This window comes from Panthera tigris, chromosome F2, assembly GCF_018350195.1.
Source record: "Panthera tigris isolate Pti1 chromosome F2, P.tigris_Pti1_mat1.1, whole genome shotgun sequence".
Classification (NCBI taxonomy): domain Eukaryota; kingdom Metazoa; phylum Chordata; class Mammalia; order Carnivora; family Felidae; genus Panthera; species Panthera tigris.
Genome location: NC_056676.1, coordinates 81,355,738 through 81,377,383, shown reverse-complemented (window position 1 = coordinate 81,377,383; position 21,646 = coordinate 81,355,738). Strand labels below are relative to the sequence as shown.

The 21,646-nt window shown below is 54.9% G+C and overlaps 2 protein-coding genes across 5 annotated transcripts; one reads left to right on the top strand and one right to left on the bottom strand.

The window, feature by feature from the left end:
• Positions 1–165: 165 nt before the first annotated feature.
• LOC122235041 (lymphocyte antigen 6K-like) lies at positions 166–7,133 on the bottom strand. Of its 4 annotated transcripts, XR_006213128.1 has the most exons (5): positions 6,832–7,133; positions 2,535–2,630; positions 1,683–1,787; positions 867–1,598; positions 166–522 (listed from the first exon to the last, which is right to left on the bottom strand). XR_006213128.1 is itself a non-coding variant. In XM_042973423.1 (4 exons), exons 1-4 carry the CDS (start codon positions 6,970–6,972, stop codon positions 263–265), a joined length of 552 nt encoding a protein of 183 aa, XP_042829357.1. In that variant the 5' UTR covers positions 6,973–7,133; the 3' UTR covers positions 166–262. The 4 variants fall into 4 exon arrangements, 2 of the variants coding, with proteins under 2 accessions (XP_042829357.1, XP_042829356.1); XR_006213127.1 differs by lacking the exon at positions 867–1,598; XM_042973423.1 differs by lacking the exon at positions 867–1,598 and having other exon boundaries at positions 6,882–7,133.
• A 147-nt stretch (positions 7,134–7,280) lies between these two features.
• LOC102971946 (glycosyl-phosphatidylinositol-anchored molecule-like protein) lies at positions 7,281–18,160 on the top strand. The gene is made up of 6 exons (XM_042973424.1): positions 7,281–7,303; positions 7,908–7,929; positions 8,309–8,365; positions 9,166–9,248; positions 9,797–9,904; positions 17,698–18,160. The coding sequence occupies exons 4-6, from the start codon at positions 9,185–9,187 to the stop codon at positions 17,985–17,987; spliced, it is 462 nt and encodes a 153-aa protein (XP_042829358.1). The 5' UTR covers positions 7,281–7,303; positions 7,908–7,929; positions 8,309–8,365; positions 9,166–9,184; the 3' UTR covers positions 17,988–18,160.
• Positions 18,161–21,646: the final 3,486 nt, after the last annotated feature.

Genomic DNA, 21,646 nt, shown 5'->3' with positions numbered 1-21,646 from the left:
AGTTACAAGGCTTGCGTTCAGAGACGAACACTAGTACTCGAGATTCCCCACCCCCCCCCCACCCGCCCCCAGGGCCGGACTTGCTCCAAAGGGAGCTGCGGGCTGGGCCGACTGGATTTGGTCCCCCCCACCTGTTCTCCGGCCCCTCGAGAGGCAGACCACGCGTTAACCAGCGGAAAACAGGTTTAATGCTGAGGTTGCCAGCACCTGCGGCGAGCCCGGGTCATCGGTGCCGCGCTCCCAAGGCACCGCCCGAGGCCCCTCACACAGAGGACAGAGTCAGGAAGGCGGCCAGCCAGGCCCCGCTGCTCCTCAAGCGGCTCGCTCGTCCGCCTTCTCTGAATTCCGGCTCGCGGATATTCGGCTCCTGCGTATTGCACAAGAACTCCGAACAGCAGTGCGCGTACAGGAAGGGCATGGGCTCGACGAGGACAAAGGACTTGAGTCCCGGAGCAAACGGAGCACTTACTGGACAATACCTGGAGCACTGCTTCGAAACATAGAAGAAACGCGGATAGATTCCTGACAGGAAGTGAAGAAGAGAAAGGCACCACGTGAGCTGAGAGCAGCGACACCAAAGCGCTTGGGGCCTGTGCCCGTCCCATCCCGACCTTCCGGTGCCCCCGCTCAGAGGCCACGGTTGAAGAGGCCCCTCGTCTACGGGGCGGTCGGGAGCCACCGCCCAGGACGGGGTCCGGCCTCTGTGTTCACGGCTGCTTCTGGGGGCGGGGGTGGCTTGCGTGTGGTGTGACCACGAGATGCGCCCCGCCCCGCCCCTCCCCGGCTGGCCTGTCCACGTGCACGGGGAGCCCGGGTCTGGGGCTCTCCGTCCGGGGACGTACAGGCTCCCAGGCCTCACCGCTCACCACCAGGTCGCTCTGGACTTTGTAACCACGGGACAGGCAGGGGAGCGAGGGGCTCTTGCCCATCCTGGCCACTGCCCGGGGCTCGGCGCCGGCCTCTCCTTGGGCCGGCGCTGTCACCGCGAGCCTGCTGTACACGGCCCGGCTCCGCCCCGGCCGCGGGGTCACGCTGCTGGCTTCGCCTCATCTGTGGTTCACGGTGACAATCGCTTTTCCCTACGCGGTGATGACGTTCACGCGGGGCTGGCGCGAGTCCCAAGCACCCCGTCGGCACCCCGCGTGTTTCCGGGAACGCGGACCCGCCGGAAGGGGCTGACCCTCTGCCTCCGAGCGCTGGGCGCTGCTGGGCCTCCGCACTCCCCTTCGGGGGCTTCATGCGGCCTGGAGCTCCCGGGTGACATACGGGAGACAGAGAGGTGGTCTCCACCCGTCCTAAAGCACACAACACTCCTTCCAGAACATAGCGTAAGCCCCGCCCCTCATCACGTACCCCTCTTGTAACAGCACTTCCCGGTGGGCGGTTGAAATGAAGGCTTTCGTCGTTCATTTAAAATGAATACACACAACCCCTACGCTTTTCTTCCCGCACCCCAATATTCCATCGCGTCCGGTCCTGGCGCCCCGCCCCCCGCCGGCACTGCTCTCACGCAAGCTGGCCTGTCACCTGCCTGTGTTCTGACGTCTCAGGACTTTCCTCCGTTTCTCTTGAACGAACGTGATCACATTACTTACTCTCTGTTGAGAAAACCCAGACAGACCCCAAGTGCTGAAAGGATTTACCGACTTTCCTGTGAACCCGGGATGGACGGAGATACTCACTCACGGCGACGGAAGTACAAAAGTGAAAATCCCTAGGACAGTTTGATGGATTTGTGCAACCGAAACTATTCTCTATCTCGCAGACGTGACACTTCAGGGTTGCAGCTGAAAGGGGAAGAAAACCAGAGTGAAATACTACCGCTCTCCAGGCCGATCGATCGGGTGAGCACCGCCCCTTCCCCCATCTCTCCCTCCTCCAGGGAGCACAAAACCACGGGTCCCAGTCCTTGTATTCTCCCCTGGGCTACCCTCACCCTACCTCTCAACACACGCACCCACACACACATACACACACGCACACACGGCCCCTCAAGTTCAATGGCTCAAGAGATTTGCAATCCGCCTTCCAGGGCCCTTCCCACTCACCTTCCCCACTCCACCCTCCCCCGCCCCAGGCCCTGCATCCCCTCCCCTGGGTGTGGCCCGCTGCCTGGTCCGAATTAGGGCAGGACTCGCTTCCCGGGGACAAGCGGGTCACCCTTCTGCGGCTGCTCCAGTTCTCTGACACAGCCCTGGATGGTCCTGTGAGGGCCGGGCCACGCGAGGCGCCCAGCCTGATGTCTCCCAGGAAGCCAGGGACACTGAGGGGACAGCGCGGTGCTGGGGAATAAGCCAGGATCCCGGCCACTCCTGCCGGCCCTCGGCAGGGGCGCCCCAAATCGAGAGGCTCCCCCATCGGGTGTCCAAATCCACAGGCTGCCCTCCTGACGCTCTCTCGCTCCCTGACCCCTGTGCCTGTCTCCGCCCTGGGGCCCCCGCGGGGTCCAGACACGGGTGGCCACCCCGTGTCTGCAGAGGCATTCTGGCCCGCTTCCTTCTCCCAGCCCAGGGGGTCGAGGGGCCCAGACTTACCTTGTTTTCCAGGCACGGTGACGTTTGTCTCCACCCGCGGCAGGTCCGTGACCAGGAGCGAAGCAAAGAGAATCCTCGTTTCCGTGGTGCCTGGCCCTGGACACGGGGAGTGAGGCCACGCGGTCAGCTCTGTGGCTCCACTTCAGACCTGGCCGCCTGGGAGGCCACCCCGTGGGCCCAGGGAAGGCAGGGCGCTCCCTTGAAGAGTGTGGACGGCTACTGGCCATTCCCTAGTCCTGTGACCCAGTTTGGGCCCAAGCATACACGCCCACCAGATCCCAGTTCTGGCACCGTCACCCTTTGCTCCCACCCCAGCCCCCCAGGACGGTCTCCTGAACCCACCCTGCGCGGGCCCCACCCCACCCTTGACAGCAAAACATGCCAGGGGTGGCCCTCTAGGCCTTCCCAGCAGATGAGAAGGAAGTGCAGCCATGGACGCTCACTCAGGGACTGGTGTGTTTGGCTTAAACGCCCTCCGAGACGCTCTCTGCACGACGATTATTAGGTATGTCGATCATTATACACGCAGCTGGTCGTGTCTTTCAGTGACGCGTACACGCTTCTTCTTAAGGTTTCTCTCGGTAGCCCCATGTTGTATGTTTGTTTGAGTTTTACCTTAATACTTACATCTCTCTCTTTTCTTTAACGTTTATTTCTCTTTGATGGAGAGAGAGCGAGACAGGGCACGAGCGGGGAAGAGCAGAGAGAGGGGGAGACGCAGATTCCGAAGCAGGCTCCAGGCTCCGGGCTGTCAGCACAGAGTCTGACGTGGGGCCCGAACTCTCAGACCTGAGATCACGACCCGAGCCGAAGTCGGATGCTTAACCCGCTGAGCCACCCAGGCGCCCCTATACTTACATCTCTTGAAACAACTCTCTTTCTCCTGTTTTGTCGTGTAATATGTGCTCCCCGGGGTGTCACTTTTCAACGGCACCCCACCCTTCCCACCATCACCCTGGGTCACAACGGACCGCTTCCGAAGCAGTGAGCCCGCGCTCCTGTCCTTCCCTTCGTGGCCCGGTTTCAGTTGCATCATTTCTGCCTCATCAGATCAGACAGAGGAAAGCAGAAGTAGTCAGTCCTACAGATAAAGAACCATCATTCCCCGAAGCAAACACCGGCCACACCGAAAATCAACAACACGTCTTGCGCCCGTCAGAGAACTGAGGTCACAGAACTGGCGCTCCCAAGTCTGGCGAGCCGGGTATGCCCCGCGAGGCAACCCTAAATAGACTCACCCGGAGCAGAAGCTGCGGGAACCGCGGGCCGGTGGGAGCACTTCACTGTGATTTTGACAGAGGGCTGGAGGCTGAGTGCCGGAGCAGGAAGAGCCGTCCCGGGGCTGGGGGGGGGGGTCTCCCGAGCGCACAAGAGTCTCCATCCAGCCCCCAGCACTTCGTCTCCGAGCCCTTTCTTTCTTTGAGTGGGTGACAGCCGACAGTGCCTCACAACACGCCCTCCCTCCAAGGAGCAACGCGTGAGGAAGATTCGAGGCTAAAGCGGGAGACGAAAACAAGGACACTCAAGAGTGTACGACCTAAGGCGACGACAGCTACAGCAAACTGTGCACAGAGTCCAGGCCCCGGGGCCGTAACGTGAGTGCTCGCTCTCAGGGCCTGCTTCCCACGCTTCCTCTCAACCCACGATACACGACCAACCGGCAGCCGCACACACAAGGCATGCCCGGAGCCAAGACAAACCGTCCGCAGAGGAAAAGCCAGCACGAGGATGTGACACAGGTGACGGACGCGTCACCATCGTCAGAGAGGGGATGTGAAATGACTAGGACCAGGACACTAAGAGCGCCGGTGGAGAAGGCAGACCACACGTGAGAACAGATACGCAACGGGAGCTTAGGAAGGAAAACTCTGAGAGTCACATGGGAATGCTAGGAAGCAAAACCACGTTTTTTGTTTTTTTTAATTTTTTTTTTGTTTATTTATTTTTGAGACAGAGAGAGACAGAGCATGAACGGGGGAGGGTCAGAGAGAGGGAGACACAGAATCCAAAACAGGCTCCAGGCTCTGAGCTGTCAGCCTGACACACAGAGCCCAACGTGGGGCTCCAGCTCAAAAACCACGTCTTTTTTGATGAAAATGAGGAATGTGTCGGGTGGGTCACCACTGCTCTCGACACAGCCGCAGAGAGACTCCGCGAACTTGAAGACGGGTCGGTAGAAATCTCCTTGCCCGAAACGCCAAGACAAACACAACAAGAAAACGGAACAGGATGTCCAAGAACCGTGGGACGAGCTTCTTTTCGGTAACGCCCAGCTCCCCGAAAGACCAAAAGGAGGAGGAGGGATGGCACGGAAGCATCCCTGAAACCATACTGGCTAAGGGCTTTCCAGCGGTCCTGACAGACATCGCTGTGGAGACTCGGGCAGCTTGGAGAACAGGACGGGCACGACCCCCGAAACAAACAAATACACACACACAAAACCACCTCTACCGAGGCGTGTTCGAAGCACGGAAAATCACAGAGAAAGCTTTCCGGAACCCGGAGGAAGAAACAACGCACGTGATGTGCCAAGAAACAAGAAGAGGGCTTTCCGTGCACTTCACATCGAACCACCCAAGCGAAAGAGCGTAAAAACCATTTCAGGTGTCGGAAGACGACGTCTGCCAACCTCGAACCCGGTGGCTGGAGGAGCTCCCCTTCGAAGCACAGCAGACTGTAGTTTTGTAACGCCCATGACACCCGCCACACAGTGTGGTCTCTGTCGACTTCATCTCTCTTCCGGCGTTGAGTCCACGATAAAATACAGCAATACGTTTGGAGTGGAAATCCCATCACGTTTCAAACATCGCAGTAAATAAAAACTCAAACACATGCTAAAAAAAAAAAAACCAACAAAAAACTGCGAGGAAGCTCTCTTGACACATTTATCTGCGATTTCTGTGCGTCCACACCTTTTCCGCCACATGCACTGAGCACAGAGACTCGGTGCACATCAGCAGAGCGCAAGGCAGCTCCCGGAGGGTCAGCGTCCAGCAGCCCCCGGCACAGGCCCCCCCCTCCCCTCCCCACCTGCACCTCCCCTCCGGGCTCCTCTCCCCACGGGCACCTCCCCTGCATCTCCCCTCCAGGCTCCTCTCCCCACGGGCACCTCCCCTGCACCTCCCCTTCTGACTCCTCTCCCCACCCGCACCTCCCCTGCATCTCCCCTCCAGGCTCCTCTCCCCACGGGCACCTCCCTGCCCAGCAGGTCCCAGGCTCCCCCACCGGGCACTGCCAGCATCAGTCAGGACTTTCCACGCACCACTCAGGCCTCCTCTTGCAGGAAGTCATCTGGGGCTGCCTCCACCCGGAGCTCAGCGGAGTTCCCCGGGTCGAACCCCCTCCACCCCCCATCCCCCCACCCCCGCAGGACAATGCTTGTCCTGATGTACTCGCTGACCCCGACCTCAAGAGCAGCTTGGGAAAAGTGCTGGGACATTATCCACGCAGACGTTTCCTGCTCCTACAGGTGATGGGCAAACGTGCCCCTCCGCCACCCCCCCACCCCCGGCGGCCCCGAACGCAGACCCTGGCCCTCTCCTCCAGGATGGCCCCCCAGCAACCTGGCAGGGCCCGCTCCAGCCGGAGGGTCTGGCGGGGAGGCGGGGAGATTTCCGTCCCTGGAACTGGCGGGACCCAGCCAGGGACCTTTCCAGAGCACAGCGGCACCAGCAGGGAGGCCCGGAAGGACAGGCAGGAAAAGGTCGCCTTGCGCAGTAAGAAGCCTCTTCCAACCGGGACCCGCCCCCGTCGGTCCCCGCGGAAAAGACACGCGAGGGACAGCCACGCGAGGGACGAGTGACAAAACCAAGCCCGACGGGACCGGCCCCGGCGCCGGGAAGGAAGCGCACGCTCTGCAGGCGGAGGTCAGAGAAGGTTCCAGGAGGCTGAGGGTCGCAGTCAAGGCCCCGCTTTTCCTTCTCGAAACTAAACACACGACATCAAACTGGGCCCCGCACAAAGGGCCTGGAAGAAGAAAGCGCAGAAACTGCGGGGAGAAGAGGTCCAGGCGGTGCGGGCCGGGCGGGGCGGGGACTCCAGGGGCCCAGGGACCCCGGGCAGCGGCAGTGGCAGTGGCAGTGGCAGCGCCGGTTGTGCCTGTGGGACTGAGGGGCGCCGGCAGGACCCCGCCCCTCGCGCCCCCCGCCGTTGCAAGCACCCCGCACGCCAGCCCTGGGCCACGCCCCGCACCTCCTGGACCCTATATCGACGCCCTTCCCCTCACCCTTCACCTTACTGAGACTAGCCAGGCCTTCTGGAACCTTCCAGGCCACCCCCCCCCCCCCAGGCGTCCAACCTTCTGCCAATTAACTTCCACGCTGCCCGCCTGTGAGGTGAGCCCCGAACCTTCTGGAACCTCTGGCGCCGCCGGACTCTCTGAGAGTGGGGCCTTCAGGGCTCGTGGAACCTTGTGGAACCCGAGTGTGCGCGTGCGCATGCGTGGGCGCGGGGCCTGCCGGGAGTCCCGCGCGCAGCGACGGAGACCCCTCCCTTGCGGACGCGCCCCGGCTGTGGGAAGCGCGGCTGCGGCCCGGAGAGTCTTCGCGCTCACCCTGCTGAGCCCGCCGGTTAGAGGCCTTGCCCGCCCAGGGTTCCAGAAGGTTCTCTGCGGTCGCCGTGGGGACGCGTGGGGACGGAGGGCGCAGGGAGCCTGCGGGGCGGCGTTCGAAAGGGCGGTGGGGGGCGGGGGGCACCGTGGGCGCCTGTCCCCGGCGCTCAGCGGGGGGCTGCTGGGCTGCCCGGGTCCTCGCGGGGTGGGGACACGGCGGGTGAGGCGGCAACGCCCACACGGGCGCCACCCCAAGCCCCAGTCCGGCGCTCCCCCAGACCGGCGTCCCCCCTCGGGCAGGTGCTCCCCCAGAGAGGTGCTACCTCAGGCAGGTGCTCCCCCAGAGAGGTGTCCCCCCCAGGCACGTGCTCCCCAGACAGGAGACCCCCGTCAGGCAGGTGCTCCCCCAGAGAGGTGTCCCCCCCCAGGTGGGTGCTCCCCAGACCGGCGTCCCCCCTCAGGCAGGTGCTCCCCCAGAGAGGTGTCCCCCCCCAGATGGGTGCTCCCCAGACCGGCGTCCCCCCTCAGGCAGGTGCTCCCCCAGAGAGGTGTTCCCCCCAGGCACGTGCTCCCCAGACAGGAGACCCCGTCAGGCAGGTGCTCCCCCAGAGAGGTGTCCCCCCCCCAGATGGGCGCTCCCCAGACCGGCGTCCCCCCTCGGGCAGGTGCTCCCCCAGAGAGGTGCTACCTCAGGCAGGTGCTCCCCCAGAGAGGTGTCCCCCCCCCCCGGGCGGGTGCTCCCCAGACCGGCGTCCCCACTCAGACCGTTGGCTCCTCCCCCCTCGGGCGGCCACTCTCCCCTTATAAGCGGCCAACCCCCTCAGACAGGAAACACCCTCCCCTCCGGTAGGTGCTCCCACAGAAGGTGTCCCCTTCGGGCAGGTGCTCCCGCCCAGGTGTGGGGGGGGGGCGGGAAGCAGTTTTCCCTCAGGATCCCGGGCTCGCAGACTTGGGGGTGCAGATGGGCCCCCACGGGAACACTGTGCGGAAGCGGGCACTGCCTGGGGGGATCCTGGGGCATGGGCCAGGGTCAGGGCTCAGGTGTGGGCCCCCCCCCCCGGCCCCTCCCCAGCCCGCGCTCCAGGGCCACCCGATTCCGCGGGAGGGGTGGGGGGCAGTGGAACGTTCTGGCGCACACTGTGGCCACTGCGCAAGTCAGGCTGCCGGCCTCCAAGGGAGCCGGGTGGTCACCGCGTGCTGCCCCGCATTTGTCCATCGCCTGTAGGAGCGGGAAACGCCTGCGTGGACAGTGTCCCAGCACTTTTCCCCAGCTGCTCCTGAGGTCGGGGTCAGCGAGTACATCCGGACAAGCATTGTTGGGGGGGGGGCATGGGGACCTCGGCTGAGCTCCCAGTGGAGGCAGCCCCAGGTGACTTCCTGCAAGAGGAGGCCTGAGGGGTGTGTGGAAAGGCCTGCCTGCTGCCTGTAGAGCCCGGTGCAGCGGGCAGAGCCCTGCCTGCTGAGCAGCGAGGTGCAGGTGGGGAGAGGAGACAACAGGGGAGGTGCAGGGGAGGTGCAGGTGGGGAGAGGAGACAACAGGGGAGGTGCAGGGGAGGTGCGGGTGGGGAGAGGAGCCAAGAGGGGAGGTGCAGGGGAGGTGCGGGTGGGGAGAGGAGCCAGGAGGGGAGGTGCAGGGGAGGTGCGGGTGGGGGGAGGAGCCAAGAGGGGAGGTGCAGGGGAGGTGCGGGTGGGGGGAGGAGCCAAGAGGGGAGGTGCAGGGGAGGTGCAGGTGGGGAGAGGGACCGTGAGGGGAGGTGTAGGGGAGGTGTAGGTGAGGTGCAGGGGAGGTGCGGGTGGGGAGAAGAGCCAGGAGGGGAGGTGCAGGGGAGGTGTGGGTGGGGGAAGGAGCCAGGAGGGGAGGTGCAGGGGAGGTGTGGGTGGGGGGAGGAGCCAGGAAGGGAGGGGAGAGGAAGTGCGGGAGGGGAGAGGAGCTGGGAGGGGCTGGTGGACGATGGGGGACCCCAAAGCCTCTCTCCGGGATCCCCGCACCCTGCTCACGTGGGTCCTGCAGACATGCATCCTGTGAGGTGGCCTCTGTGACATGCAGGCTGCTGACGTGTGTCCCGGTCTCTTCACCTATAGGTTCAAGTTCCTGCAGGAGATGATGCTCCTCTGGGCCTTTCTCCTTGTCATCTGGTTGCCTCCGGTCACCCTGGCTAAAGCTTGTTAAGTATCAATTCCTCTCACTGTCTTCCCAGTGATGAGACTTTACTGTTATCCAGGGTCAGAGAAAGGGTCTGGGTGGGATTCCGTCACCTTAGGCAGCCGGGACCCCCGATGTCGGTGCAGTTGGTGGGCACAGGGTGGGTTTGGAAGGGTCCCCGAGCTAGGTGAGGGTCGGGAGGGTGTTTCTAGCTCGGCCCTCCCTCACCTGGGAAGGGCAGCGTTGGAGACTCCAGGGAAGTCTGGGAGGGCGCTGGCCTTTTCTGACTGCCAGGCTCTCTTGGGCACAGGGGCCATCATCTGCGGGGCAGAGGGTCCCCTCAGCCGGCTCCCTGGCGGTGCTCGCCGGCGTCTGTCTCTGGGAACAGGAACAACTCCCGCATGGACCCGGTCTCTGCCCGGAAGCTACCCTGGCCAGAGTGGAGCCCGTCGAGGGCGGGGCAGTGGAGGCCTCCAGAAGTCCTTCAAGGCAGGGGGAGGGCACAGCCAGCGGGTAACGGTGGACGGTGCTCGTCGCACTGGAGCCAGATGCTGCTTACTGTTTCCTCAGGGACCTATAATCTGAAATGCTACGATTGTTGGACCATCAACAACTTCTTTTGTACAAGTATGACATTGTGTCCAACAGACCTCAGGCGCTGTATGACCATCTCTGTTCGTAAGTACCTGTTTGTCTTCCTTGGACGTTGTGAATTAGGCACCCCACCTGAGCACTTTCAGGGAGCTGTCTGATCTGCTCTGTCTTGGACCCAGCCCCGTGGCCCTTGGCCTGCTCTGTCCCCATCCTGAGAGCCCACCCCAGCCTCTAGGCTCAGCCCCAGGAGAGGCCGGCGTGCACCATCCTGGAGAGCCAGGCACCCCGCAAGGTGGGGCTGTCAGGGTCCACGTGCACCGTGGGGGGTTGCCAGACCCTAGGCCTCCGCTCCGTGTCAGTCCTTGGTGGCGGTGCTGGCGCCCCCGAGTCGCCCGGGCGGTCCCTCGTTGCCCATTTGATTCAGGCTGGTGGGGGGAGGGCTTCCAGCTAAGCAGGCCCGAAAAGCGGGCATCCTGCGGACTTCTCAGGACAAGGACTACTGCACACGGAGGGCAAGGCCAAGTGTGGGCTCAGGGCTAGCGTGACTTTTCAGGGTGCTCTTGGCTCTTACTCAGAGGCTTTTCTCAGAGGTGCCCTGAGAAAGGCGTCCCGCTCGCCAGGGCCCTAAGCTGAAGCACAGGGTCGGCCAGAGGCCAGTGACCATTCGATGAGCCTGGGAGGCTGCAGCCAGTGCAGGGCCTGGCAGGGAGGCAGTGGCCCCGTGTGGGGCCCTGCCGGGGGCCTGTCCTCTGGCCCCTGGCCTTCCCCAGTGTCTCTTTGCACCTTAACGTGCCATTCTGTGTTCCAAGCTCCCCGCAACACGGTCTTCTTTCGGCCTCCTCTCGGTGGTACCAGCTGGCCTACCCTGTGGGCATCTGGGCTTTGGAACTCAGGAAGGAGCTGGAATCTGTCCCGGGTTCCTGCAGCGGGCACCTGTTGTGTGCAGGTCTCGGCCTATCGATGTGCAACGATATGGCGGGACTGGCCCTCGTGGTTCTTGTGATGACTGAGGACGCCCTCGGCGCGGCCGTCAGGAGCTGGGAACCCACAGGGCTGTGGCTCACGAGTCCTGGAGCTTCCAAGGCACACGGCCAAGTCGTGGTGGGACGAGAGATGCACGGGCTGGGAGTGTGCCTTTTCTGGGCTCAAGGGGGGCATCTGGGGTTTCCCGGGCCCGTCTTCATTGGTGAGTTTACAACAGGAGGGCAGGACTCTAAAGCGCGAGAAGAAGAGAAACCAGCGACCCGTGGTCAGCTCTGGAGCCCCAGCAAGAGCCCTGGGACGAAGGAGCCTCGGGCGGTAGCGGTGCGGGGGTGCGGGCTCTGTATCTAGTCCAGCGGCTGGTGGTGTTTCCCCCAGAGAGCCGTCCTTGAGGTGGGTGCCTTGGCAGTCAAAGCTCCTCAGGCACTTGCACCACAGGAGGAACAGAAGCCGCCATCAGAGCTCCGCTGCTGCCCCTCTGGGAGGCCCCGGTGGGTGGCGGGTTGCCGCGCTGGGACGGCTGCTTCCGAAGGGGGCGTTGGGCTCTGTTTCCCAGCCTCTCTCCCCGTGTGGCTCTGGGCTATACTTGGCCCTGGGAGAGCCCGCGTGAGGTCTGCAGGGCTGAGGTGAAGCAGACGGTTGGTCTCGAAGGTCGTGATGGTTCTGCGGTGATGGACGCCAGGGGACCCCATCCAGCGTCTCCACACTTCATCCTGTTTCACGTCCATCCCATCAGCCCCGTTGCCCACGAGCAGTTCCTAAGAAGGTAGCAGTTGCGTGGCCGCTGGCCTGCACAGGCGACAGGTGTGTGGGTGAACACCTCAGACATCTTCACGAGAGTCTCCTGTGCGTGGGCCGAGACGGGGGTCGGGGGCAGAGAAGTATGGCGTCCATATTTTCCTGCCAACTGGGCTCGTCCCCCTGGCCCCGCCCCGCCTCAGCGTCAAACGGACCTGGTTTTGGACTGTCCCTCTGATCGCCAGCCAGCACCGATAAGCAGATAAGCCTCTAAGAGATGGTCGACATCTTTGGTCGTTAGGGAAATTAGAATTGAAAACACGATTAGGTATGTCTGATCAGAGCGACCGAAGTCAAAAACAGTGGCCACGCCAAAGGCTGGCTAGGACGGTAAAGAAACCAGATTTTCGTATGCGGCCAGTGACAGTTAAAAATGGGACCACAAATTATGGCCAACGCGGTCCGGTTTCTTAAAAGCACAACATGCAGCTACCGTCGATCCCCAAATTGCACTTCTGGGGGTTTTCCCGGAGGAGTTGAAACTTTGCCTGTGGGAAACCATGCATGGGTGTTTGTCGTGGAGTCATTTGTAGCACCTCGATCCCTGAAGCAACCCAGACATCCTGGAGCACCTGAACGGGAAAGACACCGTGGTGAGTCTGCCGTGGGCGTTACTCGGCAGTAAAGCAGGGCAGCTACTGCTCCGTTATCCTGAATGAGTGTCCTGGGAAACACGGGGAACGAGAAAGGGCCAGCTCCAGAGGTAACTGTCCATGTTTCCTCTTATAAAATGTTCTAGAAGTGACCAACTTCTAGAAGCAGACCCCGGAATCGTTTTGTGGGAGTCAATGGCCGGGCATTTGGGTGTCAAAGAGGTGGGTGTGTCTATATGAGGGATGACTGTGGTGTAAGCCTGGTGTTCACCGTTACCGCTTTGAGAGCCGGTGCCCTAGTTGCACTGCTGCATTGCTGTCTGGCCACGCAGTACCAGTGGAAGTGACTGAGTCCAGGTGCACGGGAGCTTTTGTATTTCCTGCAAAGGTTTTGAAGATACAATTATCGGAAGTAAGACACTGAACTTCAGAAACAATTTAAGATCTAATGGATAGTTAATGACATTAATGTTAAAATGGCTACAAGTAGGAGCCCATGACTTTCAAACAAACAAAATTAATATGTTTTGCTTCATAGAGGCACGCTTTGAAATGAGAACATAAAAACTCTGAGAATAAAATACAGAACATGGTATATAATGTAAATACTGCCCCCAAGCTCTTAGGCACACACTGAGGCAAAGCTAAGGCGAACTCAAGGGCGTTGCTTGTGTGAAGAGCAGAACAGCACTGGATGGAGATGAAAGGGTGAGACAACCGGGAAGACACCAGCATCGAAGTGCACACACGCCCGATGATACAGTAGGAAGGGCCCCACCGAAAAATGGCCCCAGAGCTTAGGAAATGTAGGTAGGGGCACAGTCATTAACATACCTCTGCCAATGGCTGCCAGGTAGCTAGAGCAAGGACCCCAAATTTACCAGAGCCATACAGCTGGGGTAGACCAAGTCTTTCTCTAAAGGAGCAGAAGAAACTCCACTTAGCTTAGTAAGCCACCTAGACTTGTGGCAAGTGCCCTGCACTGCCTGTGAGGGGGTAGGAGAAGCCACGGAGTGTTGGTAAACAGAGTGATCGTTCCTATGTCCCAACAGATCTTTACCCATAGACACAGCTGGTGGACTGGGACTGCCCCGTGGGCTCTTGTTTGTCAACCTCTGCTACAGAAGGTCTGAAGGACACTGGTTACGAAGGAGGAATCCTCATGATGTGTGACAGCAGAGCCACCGTGACCCAATACACATTTTTTTACAAGGTCGCTAATGATATTTGCAATACTGAGTTCATGCCAGGACCCAATGCAAGCATCTACACGTGTCAAAGGAAGGCATTTCTGCAGAGTTCCTTCTCTGTTACGGTGGACTTAAACTAGAAATCGTGACTCCAAAGAGAACTGGGAAAACCTCCACTCCTTATAATCACACAGAGCAGTTCTGAATAACCAAAGACCCAAAGAGAAGCCACATGGAAGTTAGGAAAGAAGAAGGACTCCATGATTCTAAAGCTAGGACGTGGGGAAAATGAGTGGAGTGCAGCGAAAGCAGAGTCGAGAGTGCAAATAGACACTCTCGGCCTCTCGTAGAAGAGAGAACGCGTGCAAAGGCCCCAAGCTTCCACTCAAGAAGACAGAAGAATAGGAAATCCACCCAAAGAAATGAGGTAGGGAATGTCAGGAAGACAGCAGAAATCCTCGTAATGGGAAGACAAAAACCCAGAAAGAATCCCCACAAAGCCAACAGTTGGTTCTTTGGAGGGATTCGTAGTATGGGTAAAATGGGTAGGGGAGCTCAAAGGCAGAAACGTAAAATTCACACTTTCGTTATCAGAAATGCAAAGGGGGGCATCCATCAGAGGCCACTTTTTTCTTTCCCTTGTAAAGAAAACAAGAGGCCACTATGATAGCCTTCCTGTGACACATTGGAGAGTCGTGATGAAATGAATCACACCTTGAAAAACACAGTTGAATTGGCTCTGACCCACAATGAGATTGTAAAGCTGAAGTGCTCTGAATCCTTTCTGGAAAACCTAGAAATGGAAAACCTGGAGAACCTGGAAATCCTTTCTGGAAAACCAACTAGAGATAGCGTCTCTGGCAAAGTCCACTAGCTTCGTAGGAGAAATCACCCTACCTTACACAAACCCTTCCAGATAATAAAGGAGGAGGATTGCTCCCCAACACATTCATGATGACAGTCTGACTCCAACACAAAGCCTAGGAAGGACGTTGGAAGGATGGAAACCACAGACGAACCTCTCCTGTGACTAGAGCTGCAGCGGTACTAGCCAGATCCGAACCAATAGAATCCTACTGTGGAGAAGCTATACCACACCCAAAGGAATGTTGTATCCTGCATGGCATCCTGGAACAGGAAAAGAACATTAAGGGGAAAAGAATGAAATCTGAATAAAGTGTGGGAAAATGTGCGATAGGATGGCAAATGATGAGAGACAAGAGGGGCCTGGGTGTAGGTGTTTAGAACACACACACACACACACACACTGCAGTGTGGCTTACAATTGAAACCCACTAGTTCAGTTCACCATCTTAGCAAAGAAAATGGGAAACATCACAGCCACAGATGCTGAAAACTGATGAAATCCAGTATCCTTTCCAAATTAAACAAAAAAACTGAGGAAATGGAAGACGAGAGGACATTTTCTGTCCCAAGGAAAATACTGGAACACTTTTCCCTTGAGGTGAAAGTGGGGTCAGAGGCCTCTTGTCACGACCTCCACTTCCATGAAGCAGAATTATGGGTGGCACAGGAATTAATAGGTCACGGGAAGAAATGATACACACAGTGGCTGGGAAATAGGAAGCAAGCAGCTACTATTCACCAAAGATGATGAACTTTGGACATAAGCAGTGCCTTGGGCAATGGCCCGAAATACAAGGTCAGTACTCAAAAATCAAATTAAAAAAACCCATGGTGTATTTATACAACAACGGTGAACACGTGGAAAATGAAATGTGCAAAAACACACATAGCATTTGAAAACCACCACATACCTGGAAACAAACGCAAGCAGATTTCTGCAAGACTTCCATATCGAAGCTGTGAGCAGGTGAAATGGAAGGACTTAAACCAACGGGTGAGCCAGGCTTCTGGATGGAGCAACCCAGTAGAAGTAGGACAGCTGTTCTCCTCAAGTTCATCCTCAGATTCCATGAAATCCCAGTCAGAGGCTAGTGTGTGTGTGTTGGGGTGGGGGTGGGGGTGGGGGCAAGTTGATTCAAAATATTCAAATGTTTATGGAACTTTGGGGGCTAGGAATGTCCAAGGCAATCTCGTGGAAGAAGAGAGGAACAGAGAACCTGCACTCTTACACAATATTCTTTCGTCTCGTCAATGCACATGGTCTAGTGTTGGTGTTGGGATTGAAAAATAGACCGACAGTGGAGAAAAGAGGTCTCAGAAAAAGCCACGTGCTTTCTGACAACGTTGACCCAGAAGGTTGTGGGGAAAGACACTCATCGGCACTCACCAGTAGTGGGTGCAGGAAATCTTGTACACATGATTTACACAACAGAAGCACTTTCGGATGCTTTCTAGATCTCCATGTAAATAGTAAAAGAACAAAACGTGGGCTTTATTTTTTTGGAAGGGAAATGTAGAAGAATGTCTCCCTGGGATAATTAAGAATTTAAGACACCTGAACAATATAGTGCTGATCACAGATGAGGAAAAGCAGTAGTGGGATTACATAAAAATTCACAACTTCTGCCCCCGAGAGGATACTGAGAAGTGTAAAGATGCCCCAGATGAAGAGAAGGCCCTTTAAGACACTGTCTGCTCAAGGGCTTATATTCCGTATATGGAATGAACTTCTACGAATCACTACTTGAACAAGCAGACCATCCAATAGAAATTGGAGCCAAAGGCTTGAGGCTGTTTACCAAAAATGATATCCAAGTGGGTACTAAATATAAGAAAAGTCATCCAACGTGAACGTTTCTGGTGGAAATGAAACTCAGAACTATGGTATGGTAACACCAAAAGGAACGATTAAACATTCACAAACGGCTACCCGTGTGGTGGCAAGATGTTGAGGTGGACACGATCCTTTGGAGTATAAATAGGTTCACCCGCTCTGGAAACCTCTTCAGCAGCATCTGCCAAAGCCATATGTATGTATCTTAAGGACTCAGCATTTACCACCATGTCAAGAACTCACACACGCTCACCTCAAGACGAGGATGAGAATATTCACTGCAGCGCTCTTTGGGGGAGGTGACAGGCAGAAACAATGCTAACGCCCATCAGCAGTCAACCATGGAATGTTCATCAGTGGAAAAGTGTACAATGGGGAGAGTAAACCATACACAGCACTGGGCCACATCAGGGATAGCTTTCCAAACACAAAGCAGAGAAAAGAAGCCAGACCCCAAAACAGACAGTACAGGAGTTCATATTCACAAAGTGCAAAAACAGACAAAACTAACACATAGGCTTGGAAATCCAGACATTTCTTACCTTTAGCCTTGGCTGCTTTTAGTGCCTGATGGAGGAACAGAGGCGGGAATTCGGTAGTTTTTATCCAGTTCTGTTTCTGGAGCTCGTGCCGGTTCCATGGTTATGAGCACTTCCTGAAATCAAGTCAGCTGTCGGCTGGCTTATGAGTGTGCACTCTTGCGTAGAACGTTGGACTTCCAGAAACCCTTCATGTGGCAAATAGAGACAAGCAAGTGACGGGAGCTTAGCTGGGAGTTCCTTCCTTTGACCTCAGAGCCATGAGTGGAAACGTCAACGGTGGCAAGTTCCAGGGAGAAAGTATCGGGTAAACACTGGGGTCACAAGGGAGCAGAAGTGGTGAGTGAGCGCCGAAGAATTTAACTCAGGGACTCTCGAAGGAGGCCTCAGATGGCGCCTTGCTCACATGGCCAAGATACACATGCTTGTGCATCTTAAGGACTCAGCCTTGGTGGTTGGCCAAGGCTGTTGGGTGAGCCTACCAGTGAAGGTAATCACAGTAGTTGTGGGACCCTGCTTGCGGTGGAGCACCCTGTCCGTGCTGGGGCGCAGGTTGGCATTAAGGGTGCGTCGAGGTTTATATGTTGGGCCAGGAGCTGGGAACACCTGGCCGAGGGTCCCAGGCGGGAGCTCGTCCTAGAGGGGCCACACTGAGTCTCAGAAAATCAGGTGAGGGCCACATGGACTCCACTTCAGGGTCTGTGTGATCCTGTGAGACATGAGCGAAACATTTCTTTGGCCTCTGTTCTCTTTCTAGAGCCCTGAGATTCTTAGGACAAATAATGAACAGGACATTTCATCTGTGCAGCCATGTGCCAAGGCACCTTGATACTATTTAGAGACAGCCAGAGGCAGAGATGAGATGGCCGTGTAGACAGAAAACCATCTCCAGGAGAAGTTGTCCATGGAGGAAACAGACCCTCTGGTGGCCTTTCTTGAGCATTCTTTATCTGTGAAAATTCTAGAGAACGTAGTCACATCTGGGGATGTATAACACTAGTTACTGGGTGAACTGTGCTTTGTTGTTTGCGAGCAGAAAACCTGAAATCAATGATTTTCATCTCTACTTTTTAAGGTTTGAACAGTCGGGAGCTACTTGTTTACAAGAACTGTACGAGCAACTGCACGTTTGTGTATCCAAGCAAAGTGCCTGATGAAGCCCCAAGAGTCTTAAGAACTAACAGCTTCTATTTTGTCCGTTGTTGTGGTGCAATGACTTGCAATGAAGGAGGGCCCACTAATATGGAGAGGGAGATCACACAGGACCAGACTATTGAGGATGAGTTAGAAGGAACTGTATGCTTGGGGGAGTCAACACTTTCCCTGAGCATTGCCTCCATCCTGGTCAGCCATACACTGACATGAGAAGCCCTCTGGGAGGGTCTGATCTCTTCCCTCATTCCTCAGAGCAAGTTCACTCTCCTTTCGTCCCTTGTGAGCCAAGGATACTGACGCACAGGGCTCCAGCTGGACCAGTTACCCTTTCCCGGCTTATTTCAAGAGAGAAATAAAGAACATTATTGCTTGGGTACTGCTTACCTAGAGATTTGTTTGTGGTTTTAGCATTTGATCTGTTTCCTCCTCTTTAGACATCATCTTGCAAATAGACCAAAACATCTTGTTGCTTTAGCATGCAGAGATGGAGTATTTTTTTAAGTTTATTTTTCAGAGAGAGAGAAACAGAACGTGCACGGGAACATGAGCAGGAGAGGGGAAGAGAGAGAGGAGACAGAGCCCCATGCTGGGCTCAAACTCAGGAACCATGAGATCACGACCTGAGCCTAAGTCAGACAGGCAACCGCTCAACCAACTGAGCCACTCAGGTACCCCAAGAGACTAAGTATTTTAAATAAGGCAAACAGTTACAGGGGAGAGTGTATGAGTTCGCTCAAAGAGAGGTCCCAGCTATGCTCGGACCACAGGCACCCGAGGCCACCTGAGACTCTGTGCTTTAGTTCTAAGGCGGGGATGACGGAAGCCGAGAGGGAGCTGGGCAAGAGGTGGCACGTGGATATCACGGCCTGACGTTAGAGACTGTGCCCGGTGCCCGGTGTAGGCCAATCAGACAAGTTGTGCACGAGCCGCAGTCCTCCCTCAAAGTTGGGCCTATCCTCCCACCAGGGCTAGAAGGTCTCCCAGGTGCTGACATTTGAGCAGGGGGAGAGGCTGGGAGTCTGCCGGTGACCACCTTGAAATGGCATGGAGACTTCTGTGCTGAAGTTGTCATTCTCCTTGCACGTGTGGTGGTTTCAGAAAAGAGGTGTGAGGGGAACAGAAAAGGAAGATCTTCTTAGCCCTCATCCTCTCCTCCTTTTTTAAATCAAACCTGAGTTTAAATTAGATGAAATTCATGTAACATAAAATGCATCATTTCAAAGGTATAATTCAGTGTTTTTTTTTACTATATTCACAATCTTGTGCAGCTATCACCACTATTTAATTCCAGAATATTTCCCCCTCCCCCCAAAAGGAAACCTGCATCAGGTAAGTGGTTTGTCCTCATTCATCTGTAGGTCTTTGCAACCACTGATCTGCACTCAGTCTCTCTGGATTTGCTTCTGCTGGGTCTCTTGGACTTGGTTCAGGAGAGAAACAGAATCAGTATGAGACATAAATATATGTGGCCAGAGAAGAAGGGAAGAAGAGAGGTATGGGAGAAAAGGGAGTGAAGAGGAGAGACCTAACTTCCAGCAGGAAAATTAAAAAGGGACTTCTACATACCCTTCATATAGTAAAGCCAAAGCCAAAGAACACAGAAGACCAAGAGTTGATCTTAAAAGTGTCCAGAGATTAAATAAGGATCACAGTTAGGGATGTTAGTGCAACTCCCGGGCTACCTTTCGTTGTGAACAATACAAGCCAGATGATACTAGACCATTGTGTTAGTTCATGTTTACCGCTGTGACAAAATACCAAATGCAGAGTATGGATCCAACACAGAAGAAACATTTCTTCCATAAAGTGTAAAATGAGAATTCCTAGAAGGCAAGTAGCTCTCCTGCTAGCAGTAAATTCAACGTGTAATGTCCAATGTTTCCAGGTCCAGCTGGTGGGAGAGGGCAAAACATGGAGAATTGTGTGGGACGTTTCCACGGTCTAACGCCAGAGGAGGTGCACATGATATTTGTGGCAATTCCATTGACGAAAACTTAGACACATGACTACACCAACTGCAAGGTAAGCTGGGAAGTGTAGCCTGTGTATGTGTCTAGGAAGCAGAGGACGTGTGATTGATGGACAGCTAACATCATCTGCCCCCTTTAACATCTTCAAAAGGCTAAAATAAAAGCACTTCGTAACTGGAAAAAACACTCTACAAAATGATCATTGAAGATGGTGGCTAAAATAAACATTTTCAGATCAACAATTTTGAGATTGACCTCTACCAGCAGAACCTTACTCACAGAAATTTTAAAGAATGATCTTTAGGAAAAATGGAGTTTATCTACTAGGAGCATTTTAAATACAGAAAAGAATGGTGAGCACAGAAAATAGTGAACATGTGAGTAAATGGAAACAAAAATCCAATCACATCTTTATGGTGTTAAAGAAACAAAATAGAACTTTAGCTAAAAAGAGCTCTAGGGCACCAGGGTGGCTCGGCTGGTTGAACATCTGACTTTTGATTTCGACTCCGGTCATGATCGCATGGTTTGTGAGTCTGAGCCCCACATCAGGCTCTGCGCTGACAGTGTTGAGCCTGCTTGGGATTCCCTCTCTCCCTCTCTCTGTGTGCCTGCACCTATCACATGAGCGCATGTGCACATGCTGTCTTGCTCTCCTTTTCTCTGTATTTCTCTCAAAATAAACATAAAAAATGATTCTATAAAAAAAAATCTCTAAAGTTAAAAAGATAAGCTCTAAAGTGTCTGCATTTTGTTTTGAGATGCCATTGAATACTTTTGTATCTTAAGTTACAAAATTCTTTTCAGAATGTCTAAGATAACGACCAAGATGGTAGACATGGAATATATATCTTCCAAAATGGGAGAGAAAGGGGAACAGAGTTTAAAAATGGAGAACTTGGAGGAGGATTCTGGGAAGAAGTGGGAAGGGCAAAGAACCTGTCTCACCACCTGGACAATGATTGCACCGGCAGAATCAATCTTATGTAACTATTTTGGAAATGTGGCATCTGTTTAAGGCTTGAAACTTCCAGGGAAAGACTTGGATAGTAAGATGTAGTCAATTTGAGCTCTTAGCATGGTAGCAACTACCCATCTCCCACCTCATCTCACAGCGGGCACCTGCCCATATGCTCCTGGAGCATCTTGCACACAGCTGTGGGAGCTTGGGTGGACAAAAAGCACCCTGTCTTCCAGATGTTGGGGATCCGTGCTCTGATTGCTGATTGCTGCTTCCAATCACAGAGGTTCCAAGAAGTTGAATGAACTCCAAGGAAGTTGAACTCAATGAGACCCCATCAAGACAGCTTAAAATGAAACTTTCAAGAAAAAAAACAAAACAAAACAAAAATAGAATCTTAAATGCAGCAAAGAGTAGTGAATCATCCCATACAGAGGATCCTTGAGAAGATCATTAGCTGATATCTCATCATAAATGGAGGCCAGGACAAAGTGATAAAAGAAGAAAATTGTCAGTCAAGGATCCTATATCTGGCAAAACTTTCCTTCAAAAGTGAAGGGGAAATTAAGACATTCCCTGATAAACAAAAGTTGAGTGAGTTTGTGCACTCTAGACCTGCCCTGCAAGAGATGTTCAAAAGAATCCTGATAGGTGAAATGGAAGAACACTAGACAGTAATCAAAGCTATGTGGAGAAATGATCTCAATATGGATAAATGCTTTGGCAATTATAAAAGCAAACATTATTGTAACAATAACTTGTATTAGTCCTTTAAGTTTAAACTGTACTTTAACTTTGCTTTCTACATGATTTAAGAGACTAATACATTTAAAGGAAAAAAAAGTATAAAAACTACTATTACTGTAACTCAGATTTTAACTCTAAACTTTTTTGCTATGTAATTTAGAAGACTAACACATATAAAAGAATTTTTAGTT

Excerpts from the sequence above, each read along its gene's own strand:
- LOC122235041 (XM_042973422.1), bottom strand. The coding sequence starts at position 1,410 with ATGAACGACGAAAGCCTTCATTTCAACCGCCCACCGGGAAGTGCTGTT. Across the intron at positions 523-866 it reads AAGTCCAGAGCGACCTGGTG|GAATCTATCCGCGTTTCTTC; the intron begins GTGAGCGGTGAG and ends ACTTCCTGTCAG.
- LOC102971946 (XM_042973424.1), top strand. The coding sequence starts at position 9,185 with ATGATGCTCCTCTGGGCCTTTCTCCTTGTCATCTGGTTGCCTCCGGTC. Across the intron at positions 9,249-9,796 it reads GGTCACCCTGGCTAAAGCTT|GGACCTATAATCTGAAATGC; the intron begins GTTAAGTATCAA and ends CTGTTTCCTCAG. Across the intron at positions 9,905-17,697 it reads CTGTATGACCATCTCTGTTC|GTTTGAACAGTCGGGAGCTA; the intron begins GTAAGTACCTGT and ends CTACTTTTTAAG.